At 42.7% G+C, this 18,279-nt stretch overlaps 1 protein-coding gene across 2 annotated transcripts; it reads right to left on the bottom strand.

Moving 5' to 3' along the window:
• Positions 1 to 725: 725 nt before the first annotated feature.
• LOC116982710 (olfactomedin-4-like) lies at positions 726 to 17,663 on the bottom strand. 2 transcript variants are annotated; one of them, XM_033036089.1, is made up of 5 exons: positions 17,575 to 17,663; positions 7,853 to 8,017; positions 5,479 to 5,697; positions 2,698 to 2,830; positions 726 to 2,268 (listed from the first exon to the last, which is right to left on the bottom strand). In XM_033036089.1, exons 1-5 carry the CDS (start codon positions 17,635 to 17,637, stop codon positions 1,454 to 1,456), a joined length of 1,395 nt encoding a protein of 464 aa, XP_032891980.1. In that variant the 5' UTR covers positions 17,638 to 17,663; the 3' UTR covers positions 726 to 1,453. The 2 variants fall into 2 exon arrangements, with proteins under 2 accessions (XP_032891980.1, XP_032891981.1); XM_033036090.1 differs by lacking the exon at positions 17,575 to 17,663 and adding an exon at positions 13,548 to 13,651.
• Positions 17,664 to 18,279: the final 616 nt, after the last annotated feature.

Here is an 18,279-nt window from a genome sequence, read left to right as displayed (position 1 = left end):
CACCCATTCTCGGACCCTGACTGCAGCCTGAAGCCAGGAGCGAGGTTCGGGAACCAGCCCTCCCCTCTGACGACGCACCCCCTCCACCCCCCAAACCTCTCAAACTCTTACCTCCCTCCCTCTTGGCCCCCCTCACCCCCCCCCCCCCCCCGCAACGGGTAGGGGACGGGTGCCTTTTGCAGCAGGGAACGAGGGATTATTGCCTTCGGGAACCAGCCTTCACTTCTGACGACGCGCCCCCCAACCCCTCAAACTCTACCCCCCTCCCTCTCTCCTCCCCCGCTCCCTCTCCCCCTTCTCTCCCTAACCCCTCCCTCCCTCTGACTCTGTGTGCCTCTCTATCCCTCTCTGTGCCTCTGTGTCCCTCTCTGTGCCTATGTGTCCCACTGTGTGCCTATATGTCCCCCTATGTGCATCTGTGTCCCCCTGTGTGCCTCTGTGTCCCTCTCTGTACCTCTGTCTCTCTCTCTGTGCCTCCGTCCCTCTCTGTGCCTCTGTCCTTCTCTGAACCTCTGTGTCCCTCTCTCTACCCCCCTCCCTCTCTAGCCATGCCTGCGAGTTGGGGCCTATGCATGAGTGGATAGGGCGGGGGCTGGGGTAAAAGAAGTGAATGAATAATATTAATATAATATCAATTGGGGCGGTTAGTGTGTGTGGGGTTGGTTAGTGTGTGTGTGTGACGCCGCAAGCCGCCCCCTCCCCCCACAGCCGTGCGTTGTGGGGACGGGTCCCACTTGGTCTAGTTAGCTATAAAATGCTCTTTTTGTCTTGAGGCACTGATTGGCTTGGGTGCAAAATACCTTCTTTCAGAATTCATTAACTGTAAAATATGTTAGATCCAAATATGAGGTAATCAATTTAACAGTGTAGGAAGGAACTGCAGATGCTGGTTTAAACCGAAGATAGACACAAAAAACTGGAGTAACTCAGCGGGACAGGCAACATCTCTGGAGAGAAGGAATTAATGATGATTTGGGTCGCGACCCTTCTTCAGACTTCAATTTAAAAGCCCAGATTTATTTTCTTCTCTCCCTTTTACAACAGTTGTGAATCTTATACTGAGAAAATGGTCATTTACAGTAATGAAAAACAAATAAAGCAGTAGATGTGATAACTAAACCAAATCAGAAAATGCGATGAATACTCAGGAGGTCAGGCAGCATCAATACAGACAGAAGCAGACTGATACTGATGAAAGATAATTGACCTGAAAAGTCAGTTCAAATTTTCTCTCTACATGCTGAACACTGACAACAATTTATGTTTTTAATGTAGTTTTAAATGCTTTTTTCCACAAGGTTCTGGCTCTTCGACTCTAACAAACCATTATTTGAAATTTCATTTTATCTTGGGCATTCTTAGATTGTTAGGTGAACTTCAACCAAATATATTTTAATTGCATAAAATCATTGTTTTAGTAAATATGCTGTAAAAAATTATTAGCCTGCATTTCTCAGGAAAACAAGACACCATAGGATAACATGTAGCCACCATTAAAAAGATAGAGCTTCCTATCGACTGGGTTGTAATGAAGGCTTGCCACATCTGGAGAGAATTTGATGAGGCGGATATTAAGATTTTTAGCCTCTTGATTGGTGACGGTGTCAAACATATAAAATATCTCCTCCTCATTTTTGCTAACATATCGCGTGGCATAAAGCACCCCACAAACCATAAAGGCATTGGATGTTGCTTTCTTAAAGAGCTTTGTTTTCCAGGTCTGTAATACAGCCAAATTATTGCTGTTTATTTTACTCAGTACAATATTACCGTAATTCTCTTCAGTGGCATAAATAACCCAGATTCCATTTTCGTCCACTGAGAAATCTATATCTGTGTAACCATAACAATCATAGTAACAGTAAGGGAATTTGTTTGAATGGCCAGCATTGGGTAGGTTCACATGAATAATATTCTTTGTGTTTAAATTAAATTTGCACATTTCTCCAGACTTATAACAGTTATAATACAAAGAACCATTATAAAGCACAACACCAGGACCCTGGATCGCATTGGGTGTGGTGTAGGATGATTCCACTGTAAAATCTACATGAGTGTTTGACATGAGAAAGGTTTTGTAAGAGGAGTAAGTTCGTATTGAATTTCCATAGATGTTAGAAGACAATAGTGCCATAACCCAGTACAATTCCGGGCTTCCGGGCATTGAATCCATGCCCCAGGCTCCGTAAGGGTATGATGAACCATAGGGGTTGAGTTGTGCTATTAAAGGCCTAGTGACGTTACGTAACATTCCTCCAGAACAATTTCCTGTAAGAAAGATAATTATTCATATTTAATTTTCTCAAAATTATTTTGAAAATGTTTTCTTTAATCAATCAACAAAGAAAATAAACCCGTCTTCTTCACCTACTGATCTCACCCTATCATTCCAATTAAACCAATCGATTTCCTTAACCTAAATATCCTTCACATCATTCTTATTAATCACTGCCCGTGAACGTTTAATTACACTTACTTGCAGTCATTAGACTTCCCTTGCAATCATAATATTTCCCCAGATTCAAACCCACATCATCTCCCTTATCATTCACAAGTGATTCCTTCCCCTTCCTAGGAGCAGTTCAATTAACCATGTGCTAGCAGCTCTATGCATTCCAGATTACCCGGTTCAGAAATAAAACACCTTGAGTAACAAAAAGGTGTGGTAGAAAGTGAATTTGATAAATGTAATCTCACCAATTTTCACATTGCCATAGACAGAAAAGCTCTCCAGTCGGTTCTTTATTTTCTTCAAGCGGTCTTTCATGTTCAGTAAGTTATGTTTATCATACAGTTGCAAGTTTAGCACACTGACATAGGAATTGTTCAGCTAGATGAAAAATTACATTAATTAGATGGTGAATTCATTATAAAGGGTAAAAGACAGTTTACATTAGTAATACCAGTAATGGACTTAATGCATTCACTGTTCATAATGTATTGTTAATTTATTATTAAGAATTATGAGTAGTTCTATTTAGTGTGATCAACTGCTTATTATCAGAGTTATTAACCTGTCCATTTATTATTAGTATTAATGAATGAACTATTTATATGTGATAGTTATACAGTGTGGAAACAGACCCTTCAGCGCCGATTTTAGTGTGATGAACAAAGTATTATTAGGGTTAATGAATTGAGGGATGGTGAATGTAGTTATTATTAACATCATTATTAGAAGTAATAAATAATCTCCTTATTCCTTGGGTTAATCACCAGACTATTCATAATGAGCAGGTAATTCATTATTAGTGATGATGGGTGGGCTGTTAATTTTTCTGGATAGTGAATTGTCTGTTTTATTAATGAGTGCAATAAATAGATTTATTATTAATGAAGTGCATATCCAATTATGTGTAATGTACTGGATGTTGTCTGCCTGTTTATTATTAGCAATAACTAAACCAAGTGGAACCCGTTGGGTCCCGTCCCATCAATGCGCTGTTGCGGGGGCTGGGGGGGGGCTGCAGTGTCACACACACTAACCACTCCCCACACACACACACTACCACCCCCCACACACAAAAACTAACCACCCCCACACACATACACACTAACCCCCCCCCCCTTGATATTATATTAATATTATTCACTCGCTTCTGTTACCCAATCCCCCTCCCTATCCACTCATGCATAGCCCCCAACTGCACAGGCACGGCAAGAGAGGGGGGGGGGGTAGAGAAGAAGGGCATAGAGAGACAGGGCAGAGACAGGGAGAGAGAGAGGGCAGAGAGAGAGAGAGGGCAGAGACGGAGAGAGAGAGAGAAAAGGCAGAGACAGGGAGAGAGTGAGGGCAGAGACAGGGAGAGAGAGGGCAGAGACAGGGAGAGAGGGCAGAGACAGGGAGAGAAAGAGAGAGGGAGCAGAGACAGAGAGAGGGCAGAGACGGAAAGAGAGAGAGGGCAGAGACAGGTAAGAGGGGAAGAGGGGGGGAGGGGGTGGTGGAAAGAGGGGGGGAGAAAGAAAGAGAGGGGGGAAATAGGGGTGGGAAGAGGAGGAGGAAATGGGGGAGGGGGAGAGGGGTTGAGGAGAGGGGGAAGAGGGGGTGGGAAGAGGGGAGAAAGAAAGGGGGGAAGAGTGGGGAGAATGAGGGGGGGAAGAGGGGGGTGGAAAGGTGGGGGAAGAGCAGGAGGGAGAGATGAGGAAGGGAGCGGGGCGCGCGTCAACCATAGGACTGCGTGTTCAGCGGCTTCAATCCAGAGCCGGGGTGGTGGGGGGGAGCGATCGACACAGAGGAGGGCTGGTTCCCGAACGCTCCCGCTATCGCCTTCAGGCTGCAGGCTTCAGACTCCCGGTTCCAGGCTTCAGGCTCCAGCAAAGATCTTAGAGCAGAGCTCTGCTCTAAGATCTTTGGGCTCCAGGGCCTGAATACGGGGGAGTGGTCGGCAGGAGAGAGAGAGGGGGGAGAGAGAGGGGAGGGGGGGGGAGAGTGGGAGAGGGCGGACTTGAACTTGGCGAGCGGGGCGGACGGCGCCCAAATGACTCGCAGCGCGAGACCACAACGTGCAGCCATTGTGATATGATCACGTCATCAGCCAAAGCCAGTGGTTTTCAATTTCTAGGTTATTTGAAATTTGTGAACATTTTCATAAATAACTCGAGAAAAATAATGCATGAAATATTCAGATAAGGCGATTTTTGACTTCACGGCATAAATCTCTATCGGAATATGTAAAAACTTCACCATTAGTGCATTGTGTTTTCGAACAGTATGATTATACACACACACATCCAAGAGTTCTATAAGTATATAAATAGATAAGTTGTTCATATTTTCTTGGGGTTAATGGACAGTTTATTTGTGATTAGAGATGATTTATAAGGTGTTTGGGATCATAAGCAGCTTATTTATTATTTGGTTATTGGAATTATAATTTTCAGCTGCTGTATTATTTATGACAATAAGCATGCTCTATTATTAAGGATATTAACTGCTCTGTTTATTAGGAAAGCTGATATTTCACCTTTTTGTTTCATGGATTAAAGAATAGCCTGTTTTTATATTAGAGGTAACGGTTCATCTGATTATCCAGGCTTGCCAATGAAATGCGAGGTGTTCAAAGTGCGAATAGTTGAACGAACAAGGTGTGGTCTGGAACCCACTCTGATATTTAAATACTGATTTGATCCTGACCAGGGGTTCTGTATGGAGTATGGAGTTTGTACATTCTCCCCATGACCCACGTGGGTTATGTTCAGGAACACTGGTTTCCTCCCACACTCCTCAGACATACAGGTTTGTAGGCTAATTGGCTTGATAAAACTGTAAATTGTTGCTAGTGGGTGTAAGATAGTGTTAGCGTATGGGGATCGGCACCGACTCAGTGGGCCGAAGGGCCTGTTTCTGTGCTGTATCTCTAAAATTAAAAACTAAATCTGCAGTCTCTTGTTTCGCCTTACTTCTTGCATCTACGCGGCTTGATCACAGGCAGAAAATGTGGCAATTTTAAGTATATAAATAAATCTAATTAATCTCACCTCAGAGGAGATCGTTTGAAGTGCCTTAGTATTTGGCAAGGAAACATTCTGCACCTTTGCAATCTCTGACTGTAGTCGTTTCAGGTCCCAACGAAGCGGCCAGAAGTTAAGTGGATGGTACAGCCTCTGTTTCTGCATTGCCTCAAACTGTTTAAGTCGAGCAGTCTCATTCTGCATTTCTTCAAGGAACACTTGGATCTTGAAGTTAATCGCTGTTATCTTGAAAACGACAGCACAGTTTAAAGAAAGTAGCAGAAGGCACAAGGAAGACCCCAGTCGCCAGGTTATAGGGAACGCATGTGAAGAGAGATGGATTAAAATACAATGTCTCTTGTCATTGGCAAGTCTCATATTGGAAATCTCAGAATGCAAGGAATAGAAGTGTCTTAGAAAGAGAAAAATGTTCTGACACAGAGTTCAATTAGATAATATGCCAGGGTTCAACCGTTTAGTTTAGACGTAGCTGAAGAGGTTAAGTAAGTTGATAAAAAACACCAATCGAATAATAAATAGTGTTACATCAGATATATTTAGTATATCTATGTAATGACTGATGAGCCATCCAAAAAGCCAGTCAGACATCATTGCAAGGGGGACTTTATTCCTCTTGCTTCCAGAGCCTCCTGGACCTCTTTCTGGGGTCTCACTGATATGGAACCTTGTTGCCCTGTCCTAGGGTTACTTTAAGTTGGTGCCCCATTGCCTTCTTCCCAGTGCCTCATAGAGCTCTTTGCTCCAGGAATTTCATTGTGAGTGAGCTCTGTCCCACTTTTCAAAAAAGCTAGTGACATCAAATCCCTTTCCAACACCCTGGTTTACTTTTTCATCTAAACCAACTACTTGTACTCTTATTCTCACTCATTTCCTACATGGAATCAAGGGAGAACACAAAACCAGCTATTTTACCTCATCCCTGCCTAGCAAGTTCTTTCTGTATTTTAAGCCATAGGCCTGACTCAAATTTTCAGTTGTTTGTGTTTGCATCTTGCATATTGGATGATTGAGTAACGGTGCTTATGTTTTGTTCTATTCTAATGAACTACCTTTTAGTTGAAATGTGAACTGTATCTCTATTCCCATGATGTTGCTTGACCTGCTGAGTGTTTCCTACATTTCCCATTTTTATTTCAGATTTCCATCTTCTGCAGTTTTATTGATTTTTCTGGCAAATGGGCAAATGAGCTTTGCGGTTTGAATAGCATTTGTTGTCTTTCTGACTGGATGAGGGGATCTTCATTCCTGATTCTTGTTTTCCTGGTAAATGGGCGATAGGTTTGTGTATCTCAGTGTCAGGATGTGTGAGCAGATAGAATGAGCACAACGACACAGCTAGCAGTGCAGCTGCCTCACAACTACGGTGACCATGGTGCGACCCTGACCTCTGGTGCTATATATGTGAACTTTGCCCATTCTTCCTGTCACTGCATGGATTTCCTCCAGGTGCCCTGGTTTCCTCCAGCATCACAAAGTCATGCAGGTTAGTACATTGATACTGGCCACTGTGAATTTCCCCTGGTATGTTGGAGAATGGTAGAATCTGGATGTTGATGAGAACTTCATGAGAATATGATGGGATTTGTGTAAAAGGATGCTTCATGGTCAGCATTCTCTCAATGGGACAAAAGGCCCTTTTCAACATACAGACAATGGCTCTGCTCAGAGCTTCTGAGGCAACATTCCCATGTTTCTGCTTTCTGTTCCCTTCATTCTGTTACTGGCTATCACAATGCCTTTTGACACCAGTGCAAGAGTTAAAGCCACAATAAACATTACAAACCAAGACTATTTGACATATCAAAGCGAATCATACAATTTTCACCCATCTATCCTGGTGTATTTCTTGAATGCCTGTCTTCCTTTGCCTTCCCCTGTTCTTCCATTCCTTCCCTCTCCCTGACGGGTGGAAGGCTGCTAATAGACGGCAGTCTCTCAGTCATGGACAACTCTTTACCAGCACCTCAATTAATGGCAACAATGGAATATAGGATGAGCGTAGAGTTGCCCATGTTGAGCCATGCCTGCTTGAATAAGTTACATGCACCACTGTAATGCCTCAAAAATCCATAAACCACAATCATCAACCTGCTGGAGGAAGTCAGCAGGTCAGGCAGTATCTGTGGGATAAAATGGACAATGTCATCTGTCCATTTTCTTCCATATATGCTGCCTGACCCACTGAGTTCCTCCAGCAAATTATTTTGTTCAAGATTTTAGCATCTACGGTCTCTTATGTCCCCAATTCATAAACCACACTTCCTTTGAGAAGTGATGTCTGGATTTAAGCAGTATAGTAGGCAAGATTCAATGAATGGTAACCACTCCCAAAATAAGGTTCCTGTTGGAGTATGCAAAAATGTACATGTTACTTGCTCACCTCGGATAATCTTTCATTCAGTGAACTCGAACAGTTCTGTGACAGATCTTGGAGCTCTTTAAATCTTTCAACTGGAAACTCCCATTCAGCAAAACGCACTGTGCAGACACATTGATTCCCGTTCTTCTGCACTCCATGAAAGCGCTGCTTTTGGTGTTCTGTCTCCTGTAAAACAATATATCTAGTCTCTTAATATTACACTTGGATTTCTCCCCACGGTATGGCAGTAAACCCCTAAAGTGATATTATCATCCAGAAACTAATTTTGTCCCAACACTCATGAAAACCAAAGGGGCAAATTCATGAACAAAAGATTAAAGATCATTATCAATTCCTTTGGATTAACCACCCATTCTTTAGGTAACAATTTAATGAAACAATATAATTGTATTGCTAACAAATGGAACATTTTAAATATTTGTAACCTGATTTCTCCCTTGATATCCTTGGGAATTAGCTGGACTTTGAATTGTGGGAGATCTGGCCGCCATTGCTGTCTGGTCGTCGCCTCGGCGCGACCGCTGAAAACCAACGCAGAATCATTCCCTGACCCTGGAGCTGGAGTAACTCCCTGGAGTAACTCTTGCTTCTGGTTTCCTGGTCCTCCAAATATATTCTAAATGTAATTTAAACTGGAGGTGGTGGAGGGCTGGACAATAACAGCCTATTGCATTTTATCTGTTTATTTATTGTGTATATATATGGTCTATGGTATATAAACACACTGAACTTTTATCTCCTGTTCTGTATTATGTTTACATATTCTGTTGTGCTGCAGAAAGCAAGAATGTCATTGTTCTCTCTGGGACACGACAATAAAACTCTTGATTCTTGACTTGGACTTAATCAGAAAAGGGTTCTTGCGGAAAAAAGAGCTGCCTTAAATTTAGTTGCGTCTGGTTGGGTAACTACAGTAATAGGGTGAAGACTATTCCATGCTTTAATTGTGCAGGGGAACTCCATGGAGCAGCCAGCATCTCAGGATAGAAGAAATTGGGTGATGTTTCGGGTAGAGACCCTTGTTTAGACTCCCTCTGGTTTTAGTGTTTTTAGTTTAATTTAAAGATACAGCGCCCTTTGGTCCACCGAGTCCATGCTTACCACAGATCACCCATACACTAGTTCTATCCCACACATTTGCGGAGTAAGTCAAGAGTGTTTTATTCTTTCACGTCCCACGTAGAACAATGAAATCCTTACTTGCAGCAGCACAACAGAATATGTAAACATAGTACTCTGGAAACAATGTTATAAACGAGAAAAAAAAATGTATATTTATATATGAATATTTTACTATATAAATATATATATGTGTGTGTGTGTGTATATATAATATATATATATACCCACACACACACACACACACAATTTCCCTCCTGGGATTAATAAAGTTGTATCGTATAGTATTGTGTGTAGGAAGGAACTGCAGATGCTGGTTTAAACTGATGATAGACACAAAAAGCTGTCAGACTGAATCTCTGGACAAAAGAAAAATATTATGTTTTGGGTTAGGTCTGAAATAGATTCCTGCACACCTTTGGAATGTGGAAGGAAACAAGAGCACCCGGAGAAAACCCATTCGATCAAAGGGAAAAGGAGCAAACTCCATACAGACAGCATCCATATTCAGGATCAATTCCGGGTCTCTAGCACTTTTAGGCAGTCACTTTATGGCCAATGTACTGCCCCATAGTCTTGAACTGAATTAAAACATACAGTAGCTGTAAAGGGGGACATAGCGTCACTTGGAGATTTAAGACTGAAAATTGATATTTTCATTTTTTTAGTAACCAAAGTTATCGACGTATAATTTTGTGTGTGTTGGAAAACAAAATATAGTGGCACAGCTGGTAGACTTGCTGCCTCACACGCCAGCGATCTGTGTTCGATCCTGTCCTCTGGCACTGTCTGTGTTGAATTTGCACATTCACCCTGCAAGCGTGTGGGTTTCCTCCCACATCCCAAAGACGCATTGGCTTTGTAGGTTAACTTGTCTCTGTAAAATTGCCCCTAATGTGTAGGGAGTGGGTGAGGAAAGTAGGATACCAGAACTTGTGTAAATGGGTAGACAAAAATGCTGGAGAAACTCAGCGGGTGAGGCAGCATCTATGGAGCGAAGGAAATAGGTGACGTTTCAGGTTGAGACCCTTCTTCAGACTGATGTGAGGGGGGACGGGAAGAAGAAAGGAAGAGGCAGAGACAGTGGGGCTGAGGGAGAGCTGGGAAGAGGAGGAGAAAGCAGGGATACCTGAAATTGAAGAAGTCAATGTTCATACCACTGGGGTGTAAACTGCCCAAGCGAAATATGAGGTGCTGCTCCTCCAATTTACGGTGGACCTCACTCTGGCCATGGAAGGGGCCCTGGACAGAAAGGTCGGATTCGGAATGGGAGGGGGAGTTGAAGTGCCACTGGAAGATCAGGTTGGTTATTGCGAACCGAGCGGAAGTGTTAGGCGAAGCGATCGCCAAGACTACGCTTGGTCTCACTGATGTAGAGCAGCTGACACCTAGGGCAGCGGATGTAATAGGTGAGGTGGGAGGAGTTGCAGGTGAACCTCTGCCGCACCTGGAAAGACTGCTTAGTTCCTTGAATGGAGTCAAGGGGGGAGGTAAAGCGACAAGTGTAGCATTTCCTGCGGTTGCAAGGGAAAGTGCCAGAGGAGGGGATGTTTTGGGTGGGAAGGGACGAATTGGCCAGGGAGTTGCGGAGGGAGCGGTCTCTGCGGAAAGCCAACAGGGGAGGAGATGGGAAGATGTGGCCAGTGGTGGGATCACATTGGTAGACAAAAAAGCTGGAGAAAATCAGCGGGTAAGGCAGCATCTATGGAGCGAAGGAATAGGCGACGTTTCGGGTCTTCAGATTGATGTCGGGGGGGACACGAAAAAGAAAGTAAGAGGCAGAGACAGTAGGCTGTGGGAGTGCTGTGAATGGGAGGGGAAGGAGGGAGAAAACAAGGACTACCTGAAATTAGAGAAGCTAATGTTCATACCGCTGGGGTGTAAACTACCCAAGCAAATATGAGGTGCTGCTCCTCCGCTGTGCGGTGGGCCTCACTCTGGCCATGGAAGAGGCCCAGGATAGAAGGTCGGATTCGGAATGGAAGGGGGAGTTGAAGTATTGAGCGACCGGGAGATCAGGTTGGTTATTGCGAACTGAGTGGAGGTGTTGTGCGAAGCAATCGCCAAGCCTGCGCTTGGTCTCACCGAGGTTGATCATACGCTGAATAATTCAACCTCATTTTTGTTTGGAAGTGGAAAGAAATAATAGAAATTGCATTTATTGCAACGTGTAAAAAGAGTTGAGATACTGTATTATAATTTTGCTGCATGTCATTGTGGTATACATCATGTCTTGATTTGGTGAATATGTTTAGTTTGTGACTTTATTTAAAGCAGAAATAATATGTGAATGCTTCATTGAGCATAATTCCGACTGGTAACTACGCACTACGTCCGAGCACATTATCGCACGCGTCATGCAAGCTGTCTTAAATGACCACCTAAACTGTTATTTTGCAACTTAATAAGCTGTCAATGTTTCCCGGCTGACAACAGAGAAAAAAAATTAAGTGAGAGCCCTGCAAGGTGTATAATATTTTTGACACTGTCATAGGCCTTCCTTACATATGCTGTCACAACGCACTGTAGTCTCTAAACAACCCTTCAGTCATTTTCCTTGCCCTCCATTTCAAAATAATGTATTAAGTCGATAACTCGACACTAGCACTGGCAATTAATAAATAAATAAATAAGCGCAGCTTTCTAGCCCCTTATCTCATTGGCCACGCTCGACTGCATTTTTCAGCTTGAAATTGTGCAATCTTCTGCATATCAAGTTCTTTAACTTACACTTGAATGCAACATTTATGCTTCAAATTGGATTAGGTATGAATAAATTTAGGCTAAATTACATTCTTAATGACATTCCACAGTAGAGCCAGGCTCTGATCAACAGGTGCAGCACATGAATGAACCTAGTATATTCATGTATGGAAATCAGATTATAATTCATGCTGTTATGCATACATATAGAGAAACAAAAACATAGAAACAAGGCAAGAGGATTCAGACTTCCATCACTGTTCTGCACAAATAAATCAATCAACCTTTCCCTTTGACTATAGAAACAAGACGAAAATAATGCCACATATTCTACCGTATATGGTTCAATGAAATTAAGATATATATGTAAAACATATATATGGAAAGAGGCCCTTCGGCACACCAAGTCCACATCGACCAGCAATCTACCATACACCAGTTGTATCCTACATGCCAGGGACAATTTACAGAAGCCTATTAACCTACAAACCTGCACTTCTTTCGGATGTGGGAGAAACTGGAATATCCAGAGAAAACCGGTCATGAAGAGAATGTAGAAATACTGTACAGACAGCACCCGTAGTCAGGATCAAATCTGGGTCTGTGGTTCTGCAAGGCATCAACTCTACCGATGTGCCACCCCATTAAAAAAATGTTTCTGTAATATATTTATTATGGTGTTGCCTCAATAAAGATGAGCACATGATTCTGATTTCTGCCCTTAGTTGGATAGCACACATCTCTAGTCATTGTGTTTTATGGCGGGCTTTCAACCTCTTCAGTCTGAAGGTCTCGACCCGAAACATCACCTATTCTTGCTCTCCAGAGATGCTGCCTATACTGCTGAGTTATTCCAGCTTTTAGTGTCCATCTGCAGTTTAAACCACTATCTGCAGTTCCTTCCTACACTCTTTGTTAAGCGAAACAGGTCCTGTTCTCATAATATTATTCACCTCAACTAAGTATTTAAGAAATTTAACTATTTAAGAAACTGAACTTTCATAAATGGCCCCGTCAAATATTCGGTTGGTGCAATCATGAGAGGAAATCTCCATATTCACCAAATTACACTCAAAACGAGGTAAAATACCTTTCCGTTTTGACAAATGTTCTTTACAAATTCTGCTGTCGAAGTGCATTTTTTTAATGTGGAAGATCCCCCCCCTTACATGTGTGGGGCTGACCCTGGGTCAGACACGCACTGTTTATCATGTCTGCAGTGGTAGGACATCCATCGCCTCTTCCCAAGCCCCATCCGTGATGTCTTGGTGGCTCTGGAACGGGAACTTTTCATTCCACATAACATATTTGATGTGGGTTTCCCCCGCTCAAGGCAGGGGACGCGAACCAAAGCAAACGGCGCAACAGTTGGTAAATGGGAGAGGGGATGATGCGAGGGGAGGGAAGGAGTGGAATTGCGAGAAGACAACAGAAGGATGCCTGAGGAGGTGAGGGAGGAGGAGATGAGAATGAAGAATGGATGTGAAAAGCAGACTGAAAATGGGTCGAAAAGGTAAAACCAGTTCGATGAAGGGTCTCGACCCGAAACGTCACCCATTCCTTCTCTCCAGAGATGCTGCCCTTCCCGCTGAGTTACTCCAGCTTTTTGTTTCTATCATGGTTTGTTATGTGTTAGAAGAAACAGCAGATGCTGGTTTAAACCGAAGATAGACCCAAAAAGCTGGAATAACTCAGTAGGACAGGCAGCATCTCTGGAGATAAGGAATGGGTGCCCCGAAACATCACCCATTCCTTCTCTCCAGAGATTCTGCCTGTCCCGCTGAGTTACTCCAGCTTTTGGTGTCTATCATCGTTTGTTATTGCGGTTTTAAGAAGAGTACATCAGGGTATGTACTTACGGAGTGATACTCACAGCAGAAGACGAGGCCGTGATAAACACAAGGAGCGCCGCAATCACCAGATAAATGACAGTCATTCTGAAACTTTACGCAGCCTGCACGGGAAATATTCCTTTATACAAAGTGTCAAAGGGGTGTGGACAAAGGGGAGGGGAGATGGATAAGGGAGGAACTATAGCGCGGAGCGATAGAAAGGAAATTGTGACGAGGAAGAGATAAGCAATTCCATATTAACAGGAGCATCCGAACCGAAAATACTTTAGAGATATGGTATTTCGGAGGGGACATGGTTACAATGTGCATGTGGAACAAAGGGAGGTGTAAGGTGGCAGAGATAGGGGAGGGGCACCAGAGGAGGCGACTAAACCAAAGGGTGGCAGAGTGCAGTTTAATATAAACTGTAGCATGAAGAAGTCCGGTGGGGCGTTGAGGATATTCGTAAAAGGAACAGGGAAGTGTGGTGGAGTGGGAAGGGAAGAGGAAGACAAAACATTCAGTGAGGATACAGGAAGATCTAAAACAATGTTGGGGAGTAAGGATGTGTGAAGAAAATTGGAGGAAATAGATGAGATGACGAGCAATAGAGTTTCCCCAACATCTCAGTGTAACGCTGACAATATCCAGCATTATTATTCCATTTGATCTTGAGCTCAGCTTTAAACTAGCACATGACACATTCACAAGCCCATTTACCACCAACCTAATCCACACCGCTGCTGGAAACATCAAATGCATCTCCGTCAGACCCATGCTTGACAATTCCAATGCTTCTATAGCCTCTAATCCATTTTGAATGGGTATTCATATTTTCCACACATTTCCTGCAGTGAAATTCACTTTCATTTCCTAATGTAACATTACACCTTCAATTAAAGATGCATTCTGATTTCACCCACCCCTACAATAATCTTTCTGCCATGTTTACCATCTCACATCCTCTTCTAATTCTGATTTATTGCATGCCCACTCCCATTCATTCCTTGCTTGTCATATGCTGAGAGAATGGAGCGTTTGGGCTTGTATACTCTGGTGTTTAGAAGGATGAGAGGGTATCTTATAGAAACATATAAGATTATTAAGGGTTTGGACAAGCTAGAGGCAGGAAACATGTTCCCAATGTTGGGGGAGTCCACAACCAGGGGCTACAGTTTAAGAATGTGCCAGCCATTTAGAACGGAGATGAGGAAATATTTTTTCACACAGAAAGTTGTGAGTCTGTGGAATTCTTTGCCTCAGAGGGCAGTGGAGGCCGGTTCTCTGGATGGTTTCAAGAGAATTAGATTGAGCTCTTAAAGATAGCCGAGTCAAGGGATATGGGGAGAAGGCAGGAACGGGGTACTGATTGTGGATAATCAGCCAGGGGTCACAGTTTAAGGATAAGGGGGAAGTCTTTTAGGACCGAGATGAGAAAAACATTTTTCACACAGAGAGTGGTGAATCTGTGGAATTCTCTGCCACAGAAGGTAGTTGAGGCCAGCTCATTGGCTATATTTAAGAGGGAGTTAGATGTGGCCCTTGTGGCTAAAGGGATCAGGGGGTATAGGGAGAAGGCAGGTACAGGATACTGAGTTGGATGATCAGCCATGATCATATTGAATGGCGGTGCAGGCTCGAAGGGTCGAATGGCCCACTCCTGCACCTATTTTCTATGTTCTATGTTTCTATGATCACATTGAATGGCGGTGCTGGCTCGAAGGGCCAAATGGCCTACTCCTGCACCTATTGTCCATTGTCTTTTTGCAAATCTTTATATGCCTCATGTCTTCATGAACTTTTTCAAATCTCCTTGCAGGTCTTCCGAAAAAAAACTGTCAGGCTACTACAGCTTGTTCAGAACGCTGTTGCTAGAGTTCTAACAAAGACCAAAAAATTTGAACACATTACACCAATTCTTAAATCCTTACATTGGATCCCTGTATGTCAGAGAATTGATTTTAAAATCCTGCTGCTCACCTATAAATCACTACATGGTTTAGGACCAAAGTATATCACTGACATGCTTCCACTATATAAGCCTTCTAGACCGCTAAGATCTTCTGAAACCAATCTGTTAGTGATTCCCAGAGTAAATACAAAACATGGGAAAGCAAGATTTAGTTATTATGCAACAAATAGCTGGAATAAACTTCCTGAAGATTTAAGACTTGCCTCAACTTTGACCACTTTTAAAACAAGACTGAAAACTTTTATGTTTACTTTAGCTTTCAGCTAAATCTTAACTACATTGCACTTTTAACTTTTGCACTTTTTATAATGCATTTTTAATTTTGCTTTTCTTTTCTTTTAGTTCTATTTTATTTCATTTTATTATTTCATTTTATTGTATGACATGTTTTTATGTGAAGCACTTTGAGTCTGCCTCGTGTATGAAATGTACTATATAAATAAAGTTGCCTTGCCTTGCCTTGCCTTACTTATCTTCATTCACTTACTGAAAATGAGTGGCCAGTGACACTGGCCCAGCAGTCAGTATTACTGTCTCAGAGTTCCGAGAACCTGGATTTGTTCCTCACCTTGAGTACTACCAGTGCAGTTTGCACATTCGCATGATCATTGAGTTTTCTCCAGCTTTGCTGGTGGGTTAATTGGCCATATCGTGTAGATAAATGGAAAAATGATAAAAGAGGAATTGCTGGACATGAGAGAGAACAATTTTCAAGAGGAGAGGGAAATGAGGGGCAAAAAGTGACTGTTCCCAGGACCTGGTGTGGATCTAATGGGCCAAATAGCTTCCTCCATGTCAATATATGCATAAGATAAGCTGAAAAGTTTGGGTTTATTAAGATTAAGGCAAAAAAAAATGTTAGAGCTAAGAAAATGTAAGATATGCACAAAGAGACCAAGATTTTGAAGAGAAATTAATGAAGATTTTTGGCAAAGGCATACAAAAGATACAGAAGAAAGAGTAAGATGGTGAGAAATGTCATAGATAAATTAATATAAGGAATGCGGGTTAAAAGAGGGAAGAAGTGGGAGAGGAAGCAGAATCAGTAGAAGCTTCATGGGAAGAATTGTTCAAGACAAGGAAAGGTATGTAACATCAAAAGAGGAAAATTTTACAAAAGATGAAGATGTATAGAAGGGAGTTGATGGAGAAGAAATCAAATTTCAGAATATGCGGTAATCACAATCGCAACTATTTGCACAGGCGTTGCCTTTAATATATGACGAACATTATCTCACTGCGGTTACTTTACTAAGCAATATTAGACGGTAGTTCTCCTTTCTCCATATTTTATATGCGTGAGTAAATCTCAAAAGTACTTTTATCAGCTGTAAAACTTTTTGGCGGCTCCTGATTTCTAAATGTCAAGTCTTTTCAATGCTGTGAAGTTCCTCTGTTGTGTCTTATTGTGGTATTGTGGTCAGATGTCACGTCTGCAAAGGATAATTCTGCCATCTCAGCAGAAGTTCATTTATTCCATATGGGTTTTTAAAGAACATGGGTTCTCTGGATTGGAGTTTAATAAAGCCATCATGGATATGCCTTAGCTTATAACATTTAGTTTTCTAACTAGACTAAGTGGGACCCGTTGGGTACCAGCTTCACACGGGAGGGTTGGTCCCCCAAAGCAATATTCCACCTCCACCAATTCCAATATACACACACACACACACACCCTCCACCTCACACACACACACACTCACACAAACTCACTCATACACACTCACTCACACATACACATACTCACTCACACACACACATACACTCACACACACACACACACACAGACTTATACACACACACAGACTCACTCACAAACACACGCAGACACACACACACACGCACTCACACACACACACATACACTCACACACACTCACATTCACACACACACACACACACACACACACACTCACAAACTCACATACACACTCACACACTCCCTTACACACTTGCCCCGAAACGTCACCCAATTCCTTCTCTCCAGAGATGCTGCCTGTCCCGCTGAGTTACTCCAGCTTTTGGTGTCTATCATCATTTGTTATTGCGGTTTTCAGAAGAGTACACCAGGGTACGTACTTACGGAGTGATACTCACAGCAGAAGACGAGGCCATGATAGGCACAAGGAGCGCCGCAATCACCAGATAAATGACAGTCATTCTGAAAACATTACGCCGCCTGCACGGGAAATATTCCTTTATACAAAGTGTCAAAGGATTGTGGGCAAAGGGGAGGGGAGATAGATAAGGGAGGAACTATAGAAATAGATAAGGAGAGATAGAAAGGAAATTGTGACGAGGAAGAGATAAGCAATTCTATATAAACAGGAGCATCCGAACCGAAAATACATGGGTAACTTCAGAGATATGGTATTTTGGAGGAGACATGGTTACAATGTGCATGTGGAATAAAGGGAGGTGTAAGGTGGCAAAGATAGGGGGAGGGGCACCAGAGGAGGCGACTAAACCAAAGGGTGGCAGAGTGGAAAATAAGTATAGAAGCTGTAGCATGAAGAAATCCGGAGGAGCGATGAGGATAATCGTAAAAGGGACAGGGAAGTGTGGTGGAGTGCGAAGGGAAGAGGAAGGCAAAACATTCAGTGAGGATACAGGAAGATCTAAAACAATGTTGGGGAGTAAGGATATGTGAAGAAAATTGGAGGAAATAGATGAGATGATGAGCAATAGTTTTCCCAACATCTCAGTGTAACGCTGACAATATCCAGCATTATTATTCCATTTGAACTTGAGCTCAGCTTTAAACTTGCACATGACACATTCACAGGCCCATTTACCACCAAC

This window comes from Amblyraja radiata, chromosome 17, assembly GCF_010909765.2.
Source record: "Amblyraja radiata isolate CabotCenter1 chromosome 17, sAmbRad1.1.pri, whole genome shotgun sequence".
NCBI classification, from domain to species: domain Eukaryota; kingdom Metazoa; phylum Chordata; class Chondrichthyes; order Rajiformes; family Rajidae; genus Amblyraja; species Amblyraja radiata.
This window is presented reverse-complemented; position numbering and strand designations above follow the sequence as displayed.

Excerpts from the sequence above, each read along its gene's own strand:
- LOC116982710 (XM_033036089.1), bottom strand. The coding sequence starts at position 17,637 with ATGACTGTCATTTATCTGGTGATTGCGGCGCTCCTTGTGCCTATCATG. Across the intron at positions 5,698-7,852 it reads TGAATGAAAGATTATCCGAG|ATAACAGCGATTAACTTCAA; the intron begins GTGAGCAAGTAA and ends GTCGTTTTCAAG. Across the intron at positions 2,269-2,697 it reads CTATGGCAATGTGAAAATTG|GAAATTGTTCTGGAGGAATG; the intron begins GTGAGATTACAT and ends TCTTTCTTACAG.